This window comes from Acomys minous (genome assembly GCF_964271855.1).
Source record: "Acomys minous genome assembly, chromosome: 8".
NCBI lineage: Eukaryota > Metazoa > Chordata > Mammalia > Rodentia > Muridae > Acomys > Acomys minous.
The window spans coordinates 681,722-702,617 of NC_140489.1; the positions used below are offsets into that span (position 1 = coordinate 681,722).

Below are 20,896 nucleotides of genomic sequence, written 5' to 3' on the forward strand. Positions count from 1 at the left end.
AGGACGTAAAGGTTACAAGAGGGCTTCCTGAGGCTACCCACGCTCAGTCATTGTAGTGTCCAGTCAATTTGCATTTTTATCAAGAATTGGGCCAAGGTTTCACTTTCCCAGATGATCTCTTGGGTCACTGATTGTATGTCATCATCAGTCATGTAAAGAATAGGGGCATGGAACTCTGGTGCCCCATATTTGACCACGTCCCCTGGATGGGGAGGCCTGGTGGCACTCAGAGGAAGGATAGCAGGCTACCAAGAAGAGACTTGATACCCTATGAACATATACAGGGGGAGGTAATCCCCCTCAGTCACAGTCATAGGGGAGGGGAGTAAGGGGAAAATGGGAGGGAGGGAGGAATGGGAGGATACAAGGGATGGGATAACAATTGAGATGTAATATGAATAAATTAATAAAATATATATTTTTTAAAAAGAATAGTTGAGTGAAGTTTTAAGGGAACTCAAACTGGAGTTCTGGCCTCGCAAACTGGATCATGCCTGCATTTAAAAGTTTCATTAAAATGTGCTTATACTGACTTCTCTCTTCATGCCTGTCATTTTCCATACATGCCTTCACTTAATCTGCACACCTGCTCTGCTGGGCAGCAGTTAGTAGTCCCATTGTACATTTAGGACCAGAAAAGCAAGCCAGTTAACTGTAGTTCACACAACCAATGAGCAGAGACATCAGGATGAGATGCTAGGTGTTCCTCCATGAGCCCAGCTGCTTCCAGATGTGTGATGTGGCCTGTTTATCTTCTGTCCTTTGAGTTTTTTTTAATGGGGTGTCAAAAACTATGCTTTATTCTTCCATGGATTTATTGGCCAGTTATAAAGCCTTGCTGCCCCAGATTCTCTGCCTGCCAGCTTGCCTGACTTGTGGAATTAGTGCTGCGAGAGCCACGGAGCTGTGAAGCCCCAGGGCTGCTTGTTAACTGTCCTTAGGCAGCACCTGCTTTGAACTTGGGCTCAAAGGGGAAGGCGGGAAACCGACACAGGGAAGAAAATGAAGAAATTGTTTAAAATATCCTTCTTTAAAGTAAATACATCTTGCTAGGCTTGGTTTTGCAGAGGGTTTTCCCTCAGCTTGCTTGTTTATTTACTTACTTACTTACTTATTTACTCACTCTACATCCTGCTCCCAGTCCCATCCCCTTTCTCCCACTGCCCGTCTCCTTCCTCCCAGAGAAGGGAAGACCCCTGATTGGTACCAATCCATCCTGGCATCTCACATCATACAGGACTAAGCAAATCCTCTCCCGCCTGGGAGTGACCAGGCAGCCCAGCTAAGGGAAAGTGAACCAGCTGCAGGTAACAGAGTCAGAGACAGCCCTTTCTCCTACTCCTAGGGGTCCCACATGATGACCAAGCTGCACATTTGCTACATAGGCACAGAGGGGAGGTCTAAGTTCAGTCATGCATGCCTTCTGGTTAGTGGTTCAGTCTCTGGAAGCCCCCACGGGCCCACGTTAGATTGCTCTGCAGGTCTTCTTGTGGTGTCCTTGGCTCCTGCAGCTCCTTCTAGTCTTCTCTCCACTGTCTTCCCTGAGCTTGCCTCATTGCTTGGCCTTGGGTCTCTGAACCTGTCTCCATCAGCTGCCTGACGAAGCCTCTCAGAAGAGAGTCATGCCTGACTCCTGTCTGCAAGCATAGCAGAGTGTCATTAATAGTGACAGTGGTCTGCCCTCTGCTGTGGGGTTGGTCTCAAGTTGGGCCAGTCACTGGTTTGCTGCTCTCTCAATCTCTGCTCCGTCTTTGCCCGACACTTCTTATAGATGAAATGCATTTTAGGTCGAAGGTTTGCATGTGCGGGGTGATACCCACCTCTCTCCACTTGGAGTCCCACCTGGCTACAGAAGGTGCCAACTCTATGCTCCTTAACACCCATTGCAGAGATTTCTTTTTAATGTCTGAAAACTACATGGAATGAAATAAACACAAATATCTTAAATGATATCTCTCGCTACCATGAAAAATGTTAGATCCTAGATCTAGAGAGATAGCTCAGTGGGTAGAAGTACTTGCTGTTCTTCCAAAGTATGGAGGCTCAGTTCCCATCACCCATGTGGTGGCTCAGAAGCATTTCTAACTACAGTTCCCAGAGATCCATCATCTCCGCTTTCTCACCTCCACCACCACTGGACACACTAACATACATGCAGGTAAAACATTCATACATGTCTTTAAAGAAATATTAGATCCATGAAATTTTATATCAAGAAAAGCAAACCATAACGACACTTCTTTCCTATCCATAGTTTGTTCTTAAGAGCCATCAAAATGAATAGGGAGTGTATGCAATTAGTCCTTTTATTTTTTATTTTGTTTATGTATAAGTATTTGGTGTGCATATATGGTACAGGCCAGAAGAGGGCATCAGATCCCATTATAGGTGGTTGCGGGCCACTATGTGGTGGCTGGGAATTGAAGTCAGGATCTCTGGAAGAACAGCCGATGCTCTTAACTACTGAACCATCTCTCCAGCTCTGCAGTTAGACCTTTTAGTTACTACTGTGTACCTCCATTTTATTATGCCAAGGCATAAATTGGCTTCTTTTCTGTTTCTTTGTTTGATAAACCAAGTCTAGCCCTGGGTTCCTGATCCTTCTCTGCCTTCTCCTGTGTCCTAGGACTATAAGCATATACTGCCATGTCTAGCTTTTCTAAACCTTTATGTCAGACTTATGAAAAATGAGACAGGAAGCTAGGTATGAAACACTGTCTTAAACAGTGAAACCAGACAGCATTGTTTGGCCCGTATGTTCTTTGCCTTGTGGAGACATGTGACTCCCTCAGCCTACTGTGGTACTGTATACCCTTGCAGAGAAAAAGCATTAGTGAACTCAAAAAACAAAACAAAGCAAAACTATTTTGGCTGAAATAACTTTGGGATTCTGTTATTACTTTTTATGTATGTACGTTTTCAAAATTCTTTTAGAATTTTATTTAATTTTCAAAGCCCAACAGAAACAATTTACAATTCATTTAACTGTTATACACCAGGAAAAACAGTAGCATCTTTCCCAACCCACTTAGACATGAAATAGTGTCTGTCCTAGCACCTCTTAGACCGGAAAGACGAAGTTGCACATTTCACCAGAATCTTGATTTCCAAAGCACAGGAAATACTGTAGAGATTTGTCTTTACACGATGCTTCATAGACACGGGCCCAAGTGGTTTGAGATCTTAGAGAAACAGCAAGCATGGCATGCAAGATTGCCACTATGGGAGGCAGGTCCTGGCCCAGCGATCAGTGCATAGCCACATTATTTTACACCATGGGGAGCTTGCCAGGATTACTTTGTATCAAAGAATATGAATTCTTGGTGGAGATAAAAGTAAGCACGTGTGTGTGTGTATTTGTGTGTGTGTGTGAGAGAGAGAGAGAGAGAGAGAGAGAGAGAGAGAGAGAGAGAGAGAGAGAGAAAGAGAGAGAGAGAGAGAGAGAGAGAGAGAGAGAGAGAAGTAGTTTTACCTATTCAAATTATATTCATGAACTTGAGGAAAACATCTTCTTTTGAGGACATGGTATCAGAATTCCATGATCAGTTCTTCATCAATGAATACCTATCTCATCAAAAATATTGGTAAAGAAGTAAAATTACTTTAGCTGAAAAAATTAGAAGCCATTGGAAGTTCTTCATCCACCCACTGTCCTTGCACATCTGCATATTTCACATTTCTGTTATTTTTGCTTACAAGTATAAATTCATGACTTTTCCATGTGCCAGGCTCAGATTTTTGTGATCAAATGCTCACATATCTAAAAGATATATTTAAAGTAGCTGTATCTTTTGTAAGTGAAAGATAGTGATGGAAGACATTAGTGTGTGCCCAATACATGACATCGTGTGGTAGACATTTACTGAGTGACCCTCTGAATGACTGTGCAAATGTACCATAATTCTGTACCCTACATGGAGCTCTGCTTTAGAATTACAGCTAGGAACAAACATTACGGATTCAGGCAAGCATGGAGACGTGATAAACCCTAAGCCCTTCTTAGAGAACCTTGTAAGACTGTGTTTGGCCAGTGATTGCTGTGAACACCTGCAGGTTAGAAATGCCACCTCCACAAATCTATGTCTCAGCTTTGTATTTACAAAACACTAGCTTTTCATGATAGTCAAAAGCACTTGAAATTCAGGGTTTTGTTTTTGTTTCTGTTTTGCCAAAACCATATTTCCTGCTATAAATTGTCAGAATTCACTTGTTATGAAAATGTTTCTTTAAACTTCATCGTTAAGTATAATAAACATGACTTTGAAAGATTATCCTTATAACGCTGGGTAAGGGATTGTTTCTATAATGATTAAAATGTGGAATCACAGATGTGTGGGAAAATCAAACTATTTAAACTCAGCTTATCATTCAGTATTTCTTACATGATTTCCATATAATTGGGCTGTTGCAAGAAGTCACCAATTTATTCAATTTTCCAGAGGTAGACTTTGATTAAGTTAAATATTAAGTCTAGGATGACATAATGAGCCTTGAGTATGCTTTAATGCTTATACTAGAAACTACTGTAGTGTGTAATTAAAAACCAATGTCTCTGCAGAAACTCACTTCAGAAGTAAAAGTGCAGATGGAAAATCAGGTACATGGTGTCTATTTTAACATCACAGCCATCTGTCCGGATGGGGCCAGAAAGCCAGGCATAGTTGGATGTGGAAACGTGACAAGCAATGACGAAGTATGTGTCAGTGTGCTTTTCTTGTTTAAGATTAATTGTTTGGTGTGCTTTCTCATCCTTCTAGTGTCTTCTCAAAGTTACTTCCATCCTTAATTGACTTCTCCTAAATTTTCAAATTAAATATGTATTGTGTTAAGTACTTATGTGACCCAGTTTGTCTAATGAGAGAAATCACATACTTTCAAGCAAGCAGTTTCTGTAGTTGTAACAGTGACAATGCCTTTTTAATTTCAAATTAAATTTGTATGAAATTGAAAGAATGGGACAGTAGATAAAAGCTAAGAATTCCAAAATCTTTCATTTTGTGATGACCTAAAAAATGAGGTGAAAAATTGTTAAAAGGGGTCAAATTGGAGGAGTGACACTATTTATAAAATAACTGGAAAGAGTTGGGATGCCAAGAACAGAGCTCCAGGGCCAGAGGAAATGGTTCTTCACCAAGAACTGCCGCAGCAGAGTACATCAGGCACGCAGGGCTGGGGTGGGCGTGTCACCTCTCCAACATCCCTGACTCAGATGACCTGGGTGGGAAGATGCTGCATCTTCCCTCCTTCTCACTCTAAGGTTGTGTGTTCCAGCATTCTGTGTTGGGAGAAAGGAGTTTTCAAAGAGATAGAAAGTCCTTAACATTCTAAGATTAACTCAGAGAGAGAACACTTCTTCCTCTTTAGTTGGAAAGTAATTTTTCCTCATGTGGGTAGTGTGACTGTGCTCACAAGCCTTGTATCTTTAATTAATTACCTCAAGCTTCTAATTCTGTAGTTCCAGCTAAAATTATTCCTTGGATATTGTTCAAAAAATCATATACTCGTTTATATAATACTCATTTGACTTCTGCTACAGAGAAGTTTTTTTGTAGCAAGAAAGATAACACTAAGCTAAGTTCTAAAAAACAAAGCAAGTCTTTCAAGACTTTCAGATTTATAACAATGATTTACCTTCATTCTTATATTCTTTTTTTTTCTTTGACTTTATCTCCTTTCAGCTAAGTACTATAAACAGTTTGACTCCTGGAAGCAGTAAATGAGCCTATTATTTATGGAAGTCCTAGATTTTTTATACTAGTTATAATAGCAGTGACCACATCCTCCTACACATCTGTGAGTCCTTAAAATTCTTAGAGGTAAAAACAGTTCAAGTACAAACTGACACCAACCACACTGATTTTTAATGTGATAAATCCAACTCAAATGCCTTGCACATGAAAGTCTAAATGTAGGATTTTTTTATTTCATGCTAATTCATTTCCAACTAAAAATTCCAGCACACATTATTTTAATGTTGGAATTTAATTACTGTAGTGAATTTCAATTCAAAGTGTATAAACACACATAACTGGTATATATGTGTATAAGCATTCTGATTTTTCAACGCACCTGAAGATGGAGAGTCAGAAAATATAGACAGTAAATCAACCGTATTACGGAAAAAGATAAGGAACAAGGAAAATTTTGACAGGCAAATAAACTGTAGGGTGGTACTAATTCTTGCAAGTCCATCCTTTAGTTTTAGAGTGGCTTCTTCGCTGTAACAACAGAGTGACTCTGTGCTGAGGTCTTGAAACTGGATCATGAGTCCTAAGCCTCTTTCCTTTGAATAACATCAGAGACCGTGTAAAATTTTCTCCACTGACAAGCTGGATATGCTAAAGATCAACTCTGGGCCTTTACCTTGGACATCTAGAAAGTAGACTATAAATAGATAAGACTGTCCACATGAGTACCCGAGGGCTCTGAACCAGAAGAGCAGAAGGTTGTTACTTTAATGGTTCCTAATGCCATATGTTCACTAACACCTTATTTGCAATTTAGAAAATAAAACATTGTTTCACCAGTTGTCTATCCAATCAATTACCTAAGGTGACACAGACAAATGGACACATGGAGGTTTACATGCCATTAGCAATTGTTGCTTCCTTTCACTCCAATTAATTAGTCAGGCAAGATGGAATTAAAGGGGGATTATGTACCTGCATATAAAAAAAGATTGCATGTATGTTTTATAAATATTGTTAGTGCTTCTAGAATGTTCACTGTTGAGTTTATTACTGGATATAGCATTATTGTATCAAAGGATATAAATATGTTTTCCTCTTGCTTTAAAATTTAGGTTCTTTTCAATGTAACAGCTGTGATGAAAACATGTGATATCATAGGAGGAAAAAACTATGCAATAATCAAACCTATTGGTTTCAATGAGACCACGAAAGTCTACATACACAGAAGCTGCAGCTGCCAGTGTGAGGATCTCAAAGGACATAAAGGACAGTGTGTGGAAGCTGTCCTGGATCCCAAGTGTCCGCACTGTGATGACAGCAAATGTCATTTTGATGAAGACCAGTTTCCTTCTGAGACATGCAAGTCACAGGAGGATCAACCTGTCTGCAGTGGCCGAGGCGTTTGTATCTGTGGAAAATGTTTATGTCACAAAACCAAGCTTGGAAGAGTATATGGCAAATACTGTGAAAAGGATGACTTTTCTTGTCCGTATCACCATGGGTCTGTGTGTGCTGGTAAGTTGATGAACACAGGCAGTTTGAATTCATCATAGTGATATTGGCATTTACACTGGTGTATTAAACCTGATGTCGTGAAATTCTGCCACTTAACCCAAAATCAAAGTTCAAAACCCCACAGCCTATGAAATTGAGGCATGGCAAAATCATGTTTATATTTTTAGCTTGAGTACAGTTGCTATTTTTAAAAATTAAAACCTAAAATTAAATATGAATCTCATGTATCCCTTGATGTTGGAAAGATTTATACCAGAAAAGGTAGTTACTGGTGAAGGCTGACAAGTTTTCTAGAAGAATTGGTGGGTATTCTGTAAGGATCTGATTCGCTCTGGAAGTGGTCCCCCTTACGCTTGCTCCGAGGGTTTTATTTCCATCTGGATGAGAGAAAGTAAGCTATAAAAATATAATCCCAGTCACTGGAAAATTCTTAAAGCATTGCTGTAGATGGTATTGTAAGTTTGAAGTCATTTAGACCTCACCGATTTATTTCTGGAAAACCACCAGTAACAGAACGGACAAGGGCAGCATTCTTCAGAAAGTACTGGATTGCTAAGTAATCCAGAAGACTAATTCCTCTGGCCACACGCAGAACATATTTTTAATGAAATAGGATAAGATAAAAATATCAAGATTATTTTTGGTTAATTCAGTTCACTGCCATCTACTGGTTACTATCCAGGAAATTAAAAAGCCTATGCAGCATTTGAAAATTAAAACAAAATATAACTTTATATATAGCTTTAAATATATTATATTTAAATATATAAATATAACTTAAATATATAAATATCTTTTATATTATATTTATATCAATATTAACAGTACCATAATATTAGTATGATAACATTATATTAGTAGAATATAAATTTAATATATATTTAAAATAAAATAAACTACCCATCGTTTGAGTTCCTTGATTGTTTCTCCATGAAAGGGTAAGTTTGCTTACCATAAAGATCCCTTCCTTGTATGTGTATGCTAGTAATGAAACATCTGTTAAATTATTGGAAAATGAAAATATATCATTGTTACAACTGTATGGAAATCAAAACTATAAAAGTTAACCCTCTATTCTTGTATAGGCAGAAAGTTTGTCTTAGATGACAGAAAAACACTATTATAAGTCTCCTTTATTTTATTATACACACAAAGCGCTCTGTGTTCCGCACATTGTTCAACTGTAACTAGACTCATAGATAGGAGGGAAGATGACTTCCGAGTTGTCCAGCAGGTGTCTATTATATTTTATAGGAAAAGGAAATATTTTACAGGGCAGAAGACAGGGAAGTTTCTGTCCTCAGTCAATGGATACTGTGTCTGGAAGCAGTTTCACATACTTAAGAATCAGGTTCTGCGGCGTAATCTCAAAAAAAAAAAAAAAGACATCCTGACAGTGTCTATTTGATTGTGGCTACACACCTCACACATGCAGAGGCAACTGACAATCTGCTTTGAGTCCTCAGAGTGCAGGCTGCAAGACCGACATGCATTTTCCCTACCACTTTTCCTCGGGGATGATAACTCACGTTCACAAGTCATCTGGCTGGGAGTCAGCACCAGGGTGTTTGCTTGCCTGGACCTCATCAGTTTTACACTCAGCAAATTCAGCTGATCCAGCAATAAGAAAAAGGAGGGAGAGGTAGGGAGAGGGGAGGAGGAGGAGAGAAAAACAGAGGAGGTAAGGAAGGAGGGAGGGAAGAGAGGAATGCAGGGAGATAAGGAAGGTGAGAAGGAGGGAAGGAAGAAAAACAAGGGTGTTTGATCTATAGTCATAGAAGCCTGAAAATAATAAAATATATAACGTGCCTCCTTCTGAAGACTTCTACTTCACATTGACATATGAAGTTTTAGACACTTTTTATAGTCTAAAATCCATTTAATGGTGTGTAGCCGTGATTTTCTCAAGATAATTGTTTGCATAAATGCCCCCCCCACACACATATTTCTTTCTCTTTCCCATTGTTCCACCTAGTAACAGCTCAGAGCACAGATTAAGCCTGCCCTGCTAACCTCCTGCACGGTGTTCTGAGGATCAGGGAAATTATGTCTGCTTCCCACAAGACCTATCTTTAATCATGCCCGAGCACACAGAAGCACTAAAATGGTTGCTTCAACGCCCTGCGAAGTTTTCCTGGGCCCCTAGCAACAATGAAGGGTGGGGGGAGAACTGTGGGACCCATTGCTCAAACACTCCTACATTGCTGATTTCAAGTCAGCCCTTACGGCTTCACTATATTTATGTGTTCCTAATTTAAAACTTGAAAGCGCAATGGCATTTAGGCAGTCGGGCAACTATCAAAGTTGGACCTTTTTTTTTTTCATACATGTTAGTATAACATATTAGTATGGGGAAATTATCTACAATAGAACAGTTTTTAAAACAGTCACTCCTAAATCCTGCCACTGCCCTGTCAAAAAAAAAAAAAAAAAAAAAGAACCTGATGCTGTTTGTACCCATGGGGCTGTTGCACATTTTCATGAAAATGGGAGAGCTCTTACCAAGCTACTGGGCCTGGCGACCTTACCCTGGTGTGCCTGTGTTGCAGGGCACGGGGAGTGTGAAGGTGGCAGATGCCAGTGCTTCCATGGCTGGGAAGGCGATCGGTGTCAGTGCCCATCAGCCGCGGCACAGAGCTGTGTCAACTCCAAGGGCCAAGTCTGCAGCGGAAGAGGCACCTGTGTGTGTGGCAGGTGTGAGTGCACCGACCCCAGGAGTATTGGCCGCCTCTGTGAGCACTGCCCAGCCTGCCATCTATCCTGTAGTGAAAACTGGTATGTCCCCGTCTCCAGCGAGGGCAAAGCAGTCCTTGCTGACAGACATTTCTGTTCTTTATTCTGCCTTTTAAAATCTTAACTACTGAGTTCTTAGTTACTATCATATAAGGATGGTGATGATGATGATGATGATGATGATGGCGGCGGCGGCGTGGGGTGGGTAGACCTGAGTGGGAAATTTTAAGAGTTAAGGTACTAAAATTTCCATCTTTGCCTAATGAGTCGCTTTGGAAGAATCAGAACATATCTACATAAAATCACTACTTTGTTTGATTAGTTTTTAAAAATAATTTTCTGAAAACAGAGACTGTCAGCTAACATACTGATTACTATTTAGTTATGTGATGTTCAATAAATTATTGAAACTCTCTGTGCCTCTGGTTAAAAATAAGACTAGTAATACCTTACTATAGCTTGCAAAAGAATTAAATGATATTGTAAAGGTAAATAAAATAAACCTTTAGCACTTGGTACATGTCAGTCAGTGAGTAAATATGACCCACTACAACTGGATTGACTATCTTAATATTTAGCATAAAGAACTGCAGTTGCTATGAAGCACTCAGGGGTGCATAAATGGAAATCCATGTGTTACATGACAGTAGCTTTATTATCTCATGTTAAAACTATTTTTAAATAGCCACCTGAGACTTGCTCAAAGAGCACATGTGTAAATGTTACTGTGGCTCAAGTTTGCTTGTTCATGTTTTTTAAACATACTTTCAGCCTGGAGAGATGTCTCAGTGGTTAAGAGCACTGGCTGCTCTTCTAAAGGACCCAAGTTCAATTCCCAGCACCCACACGGCAGCTCACAACTGTCTGTAACTCCAGTTCCAGGGGATCTGACACCCTCACACTAATGGACGCAAAATTAAATAAACTATTTTTAAAACATAAACATACTTTCTCAGAACAGTAACACAAGTAAGACTCTTGGAAATATGCATAGTAAGTTATTTAAATCATTTAAAAGTATAGCATTTTAATTATAACAGTGGAGTTTATTTATTTGCAACTGGGGATTGAATTCTGGACTCAAACGTGTTGGACAAGTCCTCTATCCTCCCCCCCTGCCCCTCCCCCCCACCCCTCCCCCCCCCACCCCCAACAGTGTTTTGATTAGCCCGGCCTTCCTTGAATTTACTCTGGAGCCCAGGCAGCACTAGAACATATAATCCTCCTGCCTCAGCCTTTCATTTATACTGGCTTGGGCCACCAGGCTTTGCTAATGGAGTTACTTTCTAATGGACCTAACCAAAATTTGTCTGTTAGTTGTTGCTCTGTTTTGTTTTCCCACACGAAATGTCAGTCTGTTACCTTTTTAAAGTAGTAATCCTTCCATGTTCCCTGCGCAGGAACTGTCTGCAGTGCCTTCACCCTCACAATCTGTCTCAGGCGGTGCTTGATCAGTGTAAAGCCTCCTGTGCTGTCATGGAACAGCACCGTGTAGACCAAGCATCAGGTAAGTTTGTGGAGGCTCCTGGGGCTGAAGGAAGGAGCACCAGCTTCATATTGAGTCCATGCAAATTACTGGATTCATTCTTTGAATGACTTTATCACTGTGCCAAAGTATTATGTGATTACTGTATAAACTGTAGTGGTATGTATATACAAGATTGAACTGAGTTGGTGATCCATTTTTTTTAACCTCCCAAAGATGGGCACTTAAGTGGCCAGACTTCCTTTCTCATCTTCCCAGCCCCTGTGCTGCTTGTCTTTACCAAGGGTCGTGCAAATGAATTACCTAGAAGGACACCCTTGAGCCAAAATATAGGCTTTTCTGTATCGAATAATCACTCTAAGAGATCAGAGGACCCTGATTTTCCATTGTAACCTATTTTTTCTTCTCCTTCTGACCTTCCTCACTTCTATCAAAACTTTATTTTCCTGTTTCAGATGAGCCACTAACATTTTAAGTGATCATCTACAGTTGTCATATGCCTAAGGCTATGACACGGGGGCTGAAGCTTTGCCTGGCGTGGGTAAAGCCTGTGTTTAATTTCCAGCACCACATAAAACTAGGCATCATGGGACATAACAGATCTTGGGAGGTGGTATCCAAAGATCATAAGTTGAAGTTCAGCCTTGGATGCATAGGGAGTTCAAGGCCATCCTGAACTATATAAATTCTGCCTATTAAATTAAAAAGGGGGAAAGAAAAAGGAAATTACTTTGAGGTGAATAATTCCAAATTTGATACAACGGAAAGAATGCATTACTTTCAGGCTGAAGACCTAGTCCTAAAATATAGTAAGTTAAGAAATATAAGTCATACCCCACTCTCCACTCAACTGCACACGGACTCTGGTGCCTCATATTTGACCACGTCCCCTGGAGGGGGAGACCTGGTGGCACTCAGAGGAAGGATAGCAGGCTACAAAGAAGAGACTTGATACCCTATGAGCATATACAGGAGGAGGTAATCCCCCTCAGGCACAGTCATAGGGGAGGGGAATAAGGGGAAAATGGGAGGGAGGGAGGAATGGGAGGATACAAGGGATGGGATAACAATTGAGATGTAACAAGAATAAATTAATAAAAAAATTATTTTGGAAAAAAAAACAAATGCCAAAAAAAAGAAAGAAATATAAGTCCTTCGGCAAAACTTCTCTGAGGCCCTACCTCACTAGAAAATAGAGGATAAGAGGTATGCTGCAAGGTTATATGATACTAAATAAACTAATGAACATAAAGAAAGGCCTCAATTCAAAGGTTGTAAATAAAGGTGAAAGATGTGAGAGCTATGTTCAAAAACTACTTTTAAACAAAAGATTATTGGAGCACTCTCCCTACCCCTCCCCCCCAAAAAAATCTAAAACCCACTTTGCACAGGTCTAAGGTGTAGAAACACCTATGAAATAGAAGCTGTATTTGCAGCCATGTCTTTGGAAATGTTCCTGATGCATCTACTATTTCAAGAAACAGAAAGGGCAGCCCTAGAGAAGTCGCAGAGTGGAAATGTCCTGCACATCTTAGTTTCCCATATTTCATTCCCTTAGCCCACAGTCAATTTGGCTCAGAAAAAAAGTCCCATGTGTTGCCAGCTGAGATTGCAGCAATCTCTCCAGAAAGCCAAGTGCCCTTCTAATAAAGAGGGCCCCTACATATCATTAATTATGTTAAGTAAACACTACTCTGACTTAAGTGTTGTTGCAAACACTATTCCCTTAAAGCTCCTTAGAAAAAGGCTTAGTCTGACCTCAGCTAAGAAAAGCATGACCAGGGGCAAATGTTAGACCATCCATAACAACATGAGGAACATTCATGCAGATTTGAGCCCTCAAGGGGTCCTCTGGCTAACACATTAGTAATATTTCTGAAATATATCAGTGGCTACAGGGCCCCACCCCCACCCCCCGCCTTGACAACTATTGTGCAAAGAAAGGAAAAGGGCATTTGTTAGGCACCTCAATTATGTTTCCACTCAATCACACTTAAAGGGTCTTCTTTCAGTCTCTCTGGCTAAGCTCCCATCAGGCAAAAAGCCAGGAGTGGGATCAAGCCACGTGACCCTCTGAGGATCAGCTTAGCTGGCAGAGCAGACTAAGTCAGCCAAGGGACATCACCATCTGTCAAGACCTAAGTCATGTGGGTCACTAGCCTGAAGGCAGTCAGCCGGAAAAGAGCACCACCTTTGGACACACGTTTTGTACCCTGTCCCCATGACATCTTTAACAAGGAGGCACCGTACTGTATGTGTGTCTGTTGCTTCCACTCCACTGAGTGGGGTTGGATGTGCTTTGATCTCCTCAAGGTTTTTTGTCACCAATCACAAGAAAGGGTCTCTATTAAGTACACCTAGTTGGAAAAGACCCTCCACCACCCAACCCCCCATTCCTGAAACCTTGCCTTGTTTAAGAGGCATGCTGGGTTATCATCGAACACTCAAGCCAGAATCAACCATGACTGAATGCTACTATGCTCGTGGCCTTGGCACATCCTCTCCCTTGAGGCTTTTTTAAAGGCAACTACAGCAGTCAGACTAGGTCTCTGAAGCACGCAGAATGGGTGGAGAAACACATGTTTCAGTCCAGGAAGTGATTTTATGAATCTGGGGCAGCTTGTGAGCTCTGTGGAATACCCACTGTTGTGCAACCATGTTCCTCAGAGACTAGAGTAGACCTCGGGCAAGCACAGAGTCTGCAAATTTTCCAGTGAGAGTTTGCCAAAGGCCTAGCATGTCCCTTCTCCTAACACAGCTTTTCTTTCTTCAGCCAGTGATTATTTGTTTTTTTGAGGAACTCACAATGAATTTGTGGAAGCAAACAGACCAGATTACTAAAGTTAATTAGTAATAAGTGAGACAAGAAATTTGGGTATTGTCCAAGATTCAGCACTCCTGCTTCTCAGAGTCACGATGTGAAATATTAATGAAATCTTACACCAAGATTTAGAGGAAATATTTATCTCCCTATTAGAGTAGTACTGAGTTAGCTTCTGCAGATGTTTATTTTCCATTACTGCTCAGCAACAAAGGAGGAGAAAGAATAAAAAGAAAAACACATGCTAAATGCTTAGGGCTGCTCAATAGTTTTTAAATCGTGTTTTCCATATACTGCTGAACAGTACACACCACTAAAGCTCTCTCTGGCACTGTTGTAAACAAGCTTACATGTAGGTAAGATTTTTTTACATAGCAAGCTATAAAAATATATCAAATACTTTCATTGTGAATATTTTCCAAAGAAGGGTTTGCTCTTTTGAGTAATCAGTAATGTCAGGCTCCTGTTTCAAAAACATAGATTTGTAAATAACTCTATTTCTTTTATAGGAATGTAAACATCATTTATTTGACAGAAAAAAATTTGATTTACTTTTTAAAACTTTTTTTAACTCCTCGACTTGTTTCCTTTCTTGCAGAATGTTTATCTGGCCCAAGCTATCTGCGAATATTTTTTATCATATTCATAGTCACTTTCTTGATTGGGTTACTTAAAGTCCTTATCATTAGACAGGTGATTCTACAGTGGAACAGTAACAAGATAAAGTCCTCATCAGATTACAGAATGTCTGCTTCCAAAAAGGTTGGTGAGCTCAGAGGATAGCTCTCTATATGTTACTGTCCAGTTCTAACACTCAGCTCCCTTACTAATGATAATATTTCTTCTTTATCAAGGATAAACTGATTCTGCAAAGTGTTTGCACAAGGGCTGTAACCTACCGACGAGAAAAGCCTGAGGAAATAAAAATGGATATCAGCAAGCTAAATGCTCATGACGCTTTCAGATGCAACTTCTAAAGAAAGATTTAAAACAAACAAACAAATGAAAACTGTTGGAAACTGGATTTTTTTTTTACACAACTGCTTCTAAAAAGTATAATATAAAAAGTCACAGGAGGAGACAAATTATTGAATACTATGCCATGAAGATTGGCAAGTGTCTTCACAACCGTGTGACTCACGCAGCTGCTGAACTTTTCAGAGAACTATGTGTCTTACTACTGTTGGAGACTAGTGTTGTAGCACTTTACTGTAATATATAACTTATTTAGGTCAACATAGAATGTAGATCATCTGGAAAGCACTGATTACACTTTACAGGTACCTGTCATCCTGCACTTCCCAGACAGACACAATGCTATGGAACCGGTTGGCACAGGTCACCACCACAGTGCAGTGATCTTTGCACACAACCTGCTGACGGAAAACATCTGGGGGTCATTGAACCAACAACTGGCCTTGTCTAGACGTTCACAACCAGCTGAATAAGGGTTAGTATTTCATTTCAGTTGGCGGTGAATAGATAAAACCTTAACCCTAAGTGACGTTACTTTTGGAACTGTGTGGTTTGCTGCATGTGCCAGTCTGTTCTCTTCTGTTTTGCAGAATGGATATTGACCGAACACCTTGTCTTTTTTTTTTTTTTTTTTTGCATTTTAATTCTGTTTTGTTTTCTTCTGGAATAAGTTTATAATGTCATAGAGGACTGGATTAAATAAGTGCTAAGTTACTACTGCCATAGAAACCCATACGACAATGACACTTTACTAGAAGACTGGTTTTCAGAGCTGAACGTTTGTAAGGGTCACTGTAAAGTGTCGTCTCGGTCCTTAGCGTCCTTGAAGATAGAGAGTTTATATTTTCTTACCTGTCAAACTGGATAAACTGTCTCACACTCTCATTGATCTGACCTGTAGCCTGAAGTCCACAAGGTGTCTAAAATGTCTAAAACTCTGCTTCAAGAGGATTGCCCTTTCCCCCTAAGTATATTCTCTTGACTTTTGCTCCAAGTTAATGTCAACATTATTCAAATAGAAAGCTATATTATTGTCCCTGCCTGGGCAGCCTAGGGTCATTTTTTGAATCATCCCAACCCTAACTCATGAGAATTTACAAAGGTATAAAATTGGAGAACTGTGGGTAATTTCTTGGAAACAAGCTAAAACCCCTCCCTTTTGTTAATGAGGGGATGGAGGCTCAGAAAATCTAAATGATTTCACAGAAACACAGAAGCAATGACAGGGCAGTATTAGAGAAGAGATGCCTTGTAATTACAGGCCAGCATTGTACAATAGCACACTACCTCCATGGAAAATCTTAAAATATGATTTATTGAACTCTGAGCATTTTTCATGAGAATACTTCAAAGCAAAGTAGAAAGGGTACTCTAAATGAACCTGGTTTTTCCCATTAGCCATCTTCTGATAAGGCTTTGGTGCAGCCCTTCGCTCCACAGGGGCTACAAGGACAAGCCTCCTGGCACTAGGCTCAGCTTAAAGCCTTAGTGCAGAAGCTTGGTGCTTGAGTCCTAACTGCCAACTGTCCTGTGTGTAGCACATGTCGCACCCATGATAACAGAGAGATCTAAAGAAGTGTCTCTCCCAGATTTGTTACTTTCCAGCACTTGAAAGTCCTAGACTAAATTCTACTGGGTATTACACCCTGGGGAGGGCCTGGAAAGCCTGTAAGTTATTTTCTAGCCAGAAACATGACAAGTCCCTTTAGCAGAGCAGTGGTGATGCTGCTGACTTGAAGTGCTTCTTCTTCTTCTTCTTCTTCTTCAGTGGGAGATGGGCATTGTCAAAATATTGTGACTGTGCCTAGGAAAACTGTGGTTCGCTAAAGCTGATGTGAAAATCCTATTTTGCTGCTCAGAATATACAGGATCCTTTTATAAATACATACATTAATGGATACTTGACATTCTTCCCCCTGATAAGGAAGATATCCATTAATTAAATGATGACAACTTAAAAGTACATAGTGTTTATGAACAACCGATTAATTTCCACATAAAAAGAGCATAATTAAAGAGAATATTTGAAAAGCAAGGATTTGTACTCGTTTAGGCCCTCACTATTTTGCACTAATTTTAAGATGGACCAATGCTGTTGTCACAGGAAAGACAAATTTCCTTGCCAGGAACTCAGTGCCAGTTGATAATATGTACTTATATGTGGGATGTCTTGTGGTTTCTTTTTCTCTTCCTCTTTGTTAACTTAAAGAGCTAATTCTTAAAGATTGTAGGGCTTACATTTTACTTGAATAATTGATGCTCTTCTGTTTAATAGTTTTTGAGAAGAGAATTAATATTTGACTAGGTAGGATTTATTAACAGGTAAGGGGAAACAGGGTATTCTTAGATTAAATAATTTATGTACTTAAAGAGTATTTCAAATTCTATGACCACACGAGTCTTTTGAGAGTTGTTGATAGTAAATGCAATTTATTAAATTTTAAATTGTTAGCAAAATTAATAACTTGAATGATTTTTTTTGGCATGGCAGCATTTTGTGCCCTGGTGTGTAATTATTCAAAAATATCCTATATATCCACTACTTAAGCAACTACATGTAAGCTATTTCTTCTAAGACATTTTTACACTGCAATACACGTGTATTTAGACAGTTGATACAATTTTTAGATATTTTCTACTATTTATTAAGCCATAGACATTCTCTAAAATACTTAAAAGTTCATCAAAATTTTAATTATGTCCCACATGTTGAGCTTAACTTAATTCATAAAAATAACAAAAAATTTAGATATCTCTGGAGGCAAATTTTTCAAAATTGAAAAAATAAAATTGTGTATACATCAGATGCAAAAGTTCACCAAAGAGTAAATTTCAAATATTTTTAATATTTACTAAATCTCCAGTGAAGATATTCTTGTATATATCAACAAGCATTCATGGGACACTGGACTCATTTATTCTTGATAGATGATGAATATTTCTCTCTGTAGAATGGTGTTTCTTCTGATACTTGGTAGGGTATATTATGCTCAATGACTTTTTCTTTCTCTCTTGGCTCCTGGTCTTCCCATCCACATTTCTCTAGAAATTTCCCATAAGATTCAAGCCAATAATTCTAATTGTGAAAAAAAAATCACAATTTAATAATGTCATTAAACTCTTCATTTCCAAAGATCTCTTACTGGTTTTAACACTCCTTTGGACAAAGACAGCCTCACTAAAGACAAAGAATTCTGAATTTTCACAACTTTGTGATTTATGTTTTCATTGAGGTAGCAACTCCCTAGGAAGTCCAGTGGTATGCACATTGTATTCTCTGTTTACGCTTAATACTTAATTATAGCTATATTCATGTCCTTATGACCTTAAAAACATCACTTCGTGTATTGCAAACATTTTCAAAGGAGTAGAACTATTCCTTCAAATTCTCTCCTTTTCATCTCCCATAATTCCTATGTGGGAAAATTAGATACGCATAACTGTTTAGACACACATACTATGTGTCTTGCTGATTCTAGGACACACTTTTGATTTAACATCTCCAAAATTGTGATGTCTTTTGAAATTGTCTTCCGCAGTGCAGTGTTTAAAGTTGTGTTAAGATTAAACACTACACTTCTTCAACTTAATTAAATATCTGTGAGTGCAGTCCTTTCCTTATAAATATTTATGAATTTGTTTGTGATAATATGCAAAGCGAGGTTTTGTTATTGTTCTTGTTTGTTTGTTTGGATTGGGTTGGGTTGCTCTGTTTTAGAGACAGGGTTTCTCTGTGTAGCCTTGGCTGTCCTGAACGCATTTTGTAGACCAGGCTGGCCTCGAACTCACAGAGATCCGCCTGCTTCTGCCCTGCCAGAGTGCTGGGAATACAGGCCTGCTTGAGCCACCTTGCCAGGCTGTAAGGCGGTTTTTTATACAGCTGAGCCACATACTCCTCAGTACAGACCTAACTGGCATCAGTTCAGATCCTTCGAATCTTCAAGTTACAAAAGTTCTTTCAGACTCCCATTTATGCTTTATGCTTAACAGCAATGCTTTAAGCAAACCTCCGTCACTGATGACACGCGGGAGGTTTCTTGAGCTTCCCTTTAAGGATCTTTGGTCTTCCCATGCTTTTTGAAGGGATCGTTTGGAACTGTCATCTCACTTTTCAATAAGTTAACTGGAAAAAGATTACATGAAACATCATAGATTTTACGGCACTTTGTATGCTTGATGTCAGTTACAACAGAATAAAAAGATGTAACAAGTTGTTTTTGTGGAAAAGATTTCCTCTTAGATCACTCAACTTTCTCTCTCTCTCTTTTTTTTTTTCTTATCCTTTATGTACTTTTGATGTTTCCTTTGGCTCAAGTAACTTTCCTCTCTCTTCCATGTGATGACTGTTTAAAAAACGGATAGTTAAAATATAGTACTTATATAAAAACAATTGTTCAACTCTTTGGGCAGCTTTTGATGGATACGTGAGAGTAACAACACTACCCTGTGTCTACCTGAAGTCCCTTCCTGCCTAGGATGAACCCTGTAAACTAAGGCTTCCGACCAGGTGGAATTCTTCACAACCCATTTCAGTACAACTGTCTAACACATCCGCACAAATGAAAAAACACTGCAATCATCAAAAATGGAAATCACATGATTTATGTAGAGAACTTTTACTGACTTTAGACATACAAATGTGATACTGAAAACATGTCTGCACAATGACAAGTATGGTACGTAGATTTTTATTGAAATATGCAAGTAAATTTATTTTCCTTCTAAATTATAAGAAAGTATAAATTTGCACATATTAACATAGACATTAATTTCCATGTACACTCAACATGCCTTTAAAGCTACTTTACCTGAACTAGCCGCTTTATTAAGGTTTATAAATCTCTGCAAAAACAATTAGACATGTTTTTAAATTAACAGTAACATAATCTTTCTTTCCCTTAACAAAATACTGCCTTTGTAAAAAGAAACTTAATACAGAATGTATTTTTAAAACAAAATATTTGAATATAAAATAGCTCAAAGGAAAACAAATTCTTCATGAAGACATTTTGTGCAGTTTCTGGCTTTGAATTATTTGAAAGGTGAAATTGCCTTAAATAATACGGATTAATAAATATGATAATTTCACATACTGTACTATGAATCTCTGCGTAACTGGTTGACTACTAACTTCTCTTTTATGTATTTATTAAAAGCTGACACTGTAGATTGTTGTGAAATGTTTATTTTTCTAACAGAGCTTATAACAGCTGTAACAAGGCATTTAATTGATATACCAGTCTGTTTAAATGTAGGTGTTGATCAATATAACATTTTATGTTTTAAAATAAAACTTTAGTGATCTAATAAAAGCATAAAGAATATAGAAGCCTGTTCTTCATTTTCCATATGCATCGTGACCCTTCAAGTCTTGGGAAACAATACTGACACAGGAGAAAATGCGGCAGCAGTCACACGCTGTCACTAACAAAGGACACTGAGTAGCTTTTAAAAGCTACTGTTTTTAGGCTATGAAGACCACCCAGGAAGAGTTGTGACATCCTAAACTGCACCTGCGCCTTCAGGTAGCACCTAATAATGTAAACAGGAAGAATATTCTAATGACAAAGTATTAAAAAAAATTAGTCAAAGCTGATGCATGGTGGCTCATGTCTTTAATTCCAGCACTCAGAGAAACAGAGTTAGGCAGATCTCTGTGAGTTTGAGGCCAGCCTG

At 38.9% G+C, this 20,896-nt stretch overlaps 1 protein-coding gene across 1 annotated transcript in view; it reads left to right on the forward strand.

Moving 5' to 3' along the window:
• Positions 1-20,549, forward strand: part of ITGB8 (integrin subunit beta 8) — an 87,697-nt gene extending 67,148 nt beyond the window's left edge. The window contains exons 9-14 of the mRNA XM_084792427.1: positions 4,559-4,693; positions 6,803-7,205; positions 9,755-9,980; positions 11,339-11,445; positions 14,844-15,007; positions 15,100-20,549. Coding sequence (XP_084648553.1) covers positions 4,559-4,693; positions 6,803-7,205; positions 9,755-9,980; positions 11,339-11,445; positions 14,844-15,007; positions 15,100-15,222 — 1,158 coding nt within the window. The 3' untranslated portion in view covers positions 15,223-20,549. The remainder of the gene's footprint in view (positions 1-4,558; positions 4,694-6,802; positions 7,206-9,754; positions 9,981-11,338; positions 11,446-14,843; positions 15,008-15,099) is intronic.
• The last annotated feature ends 347 nt before the right edge of the window (positions 20,550-20,896 follow it).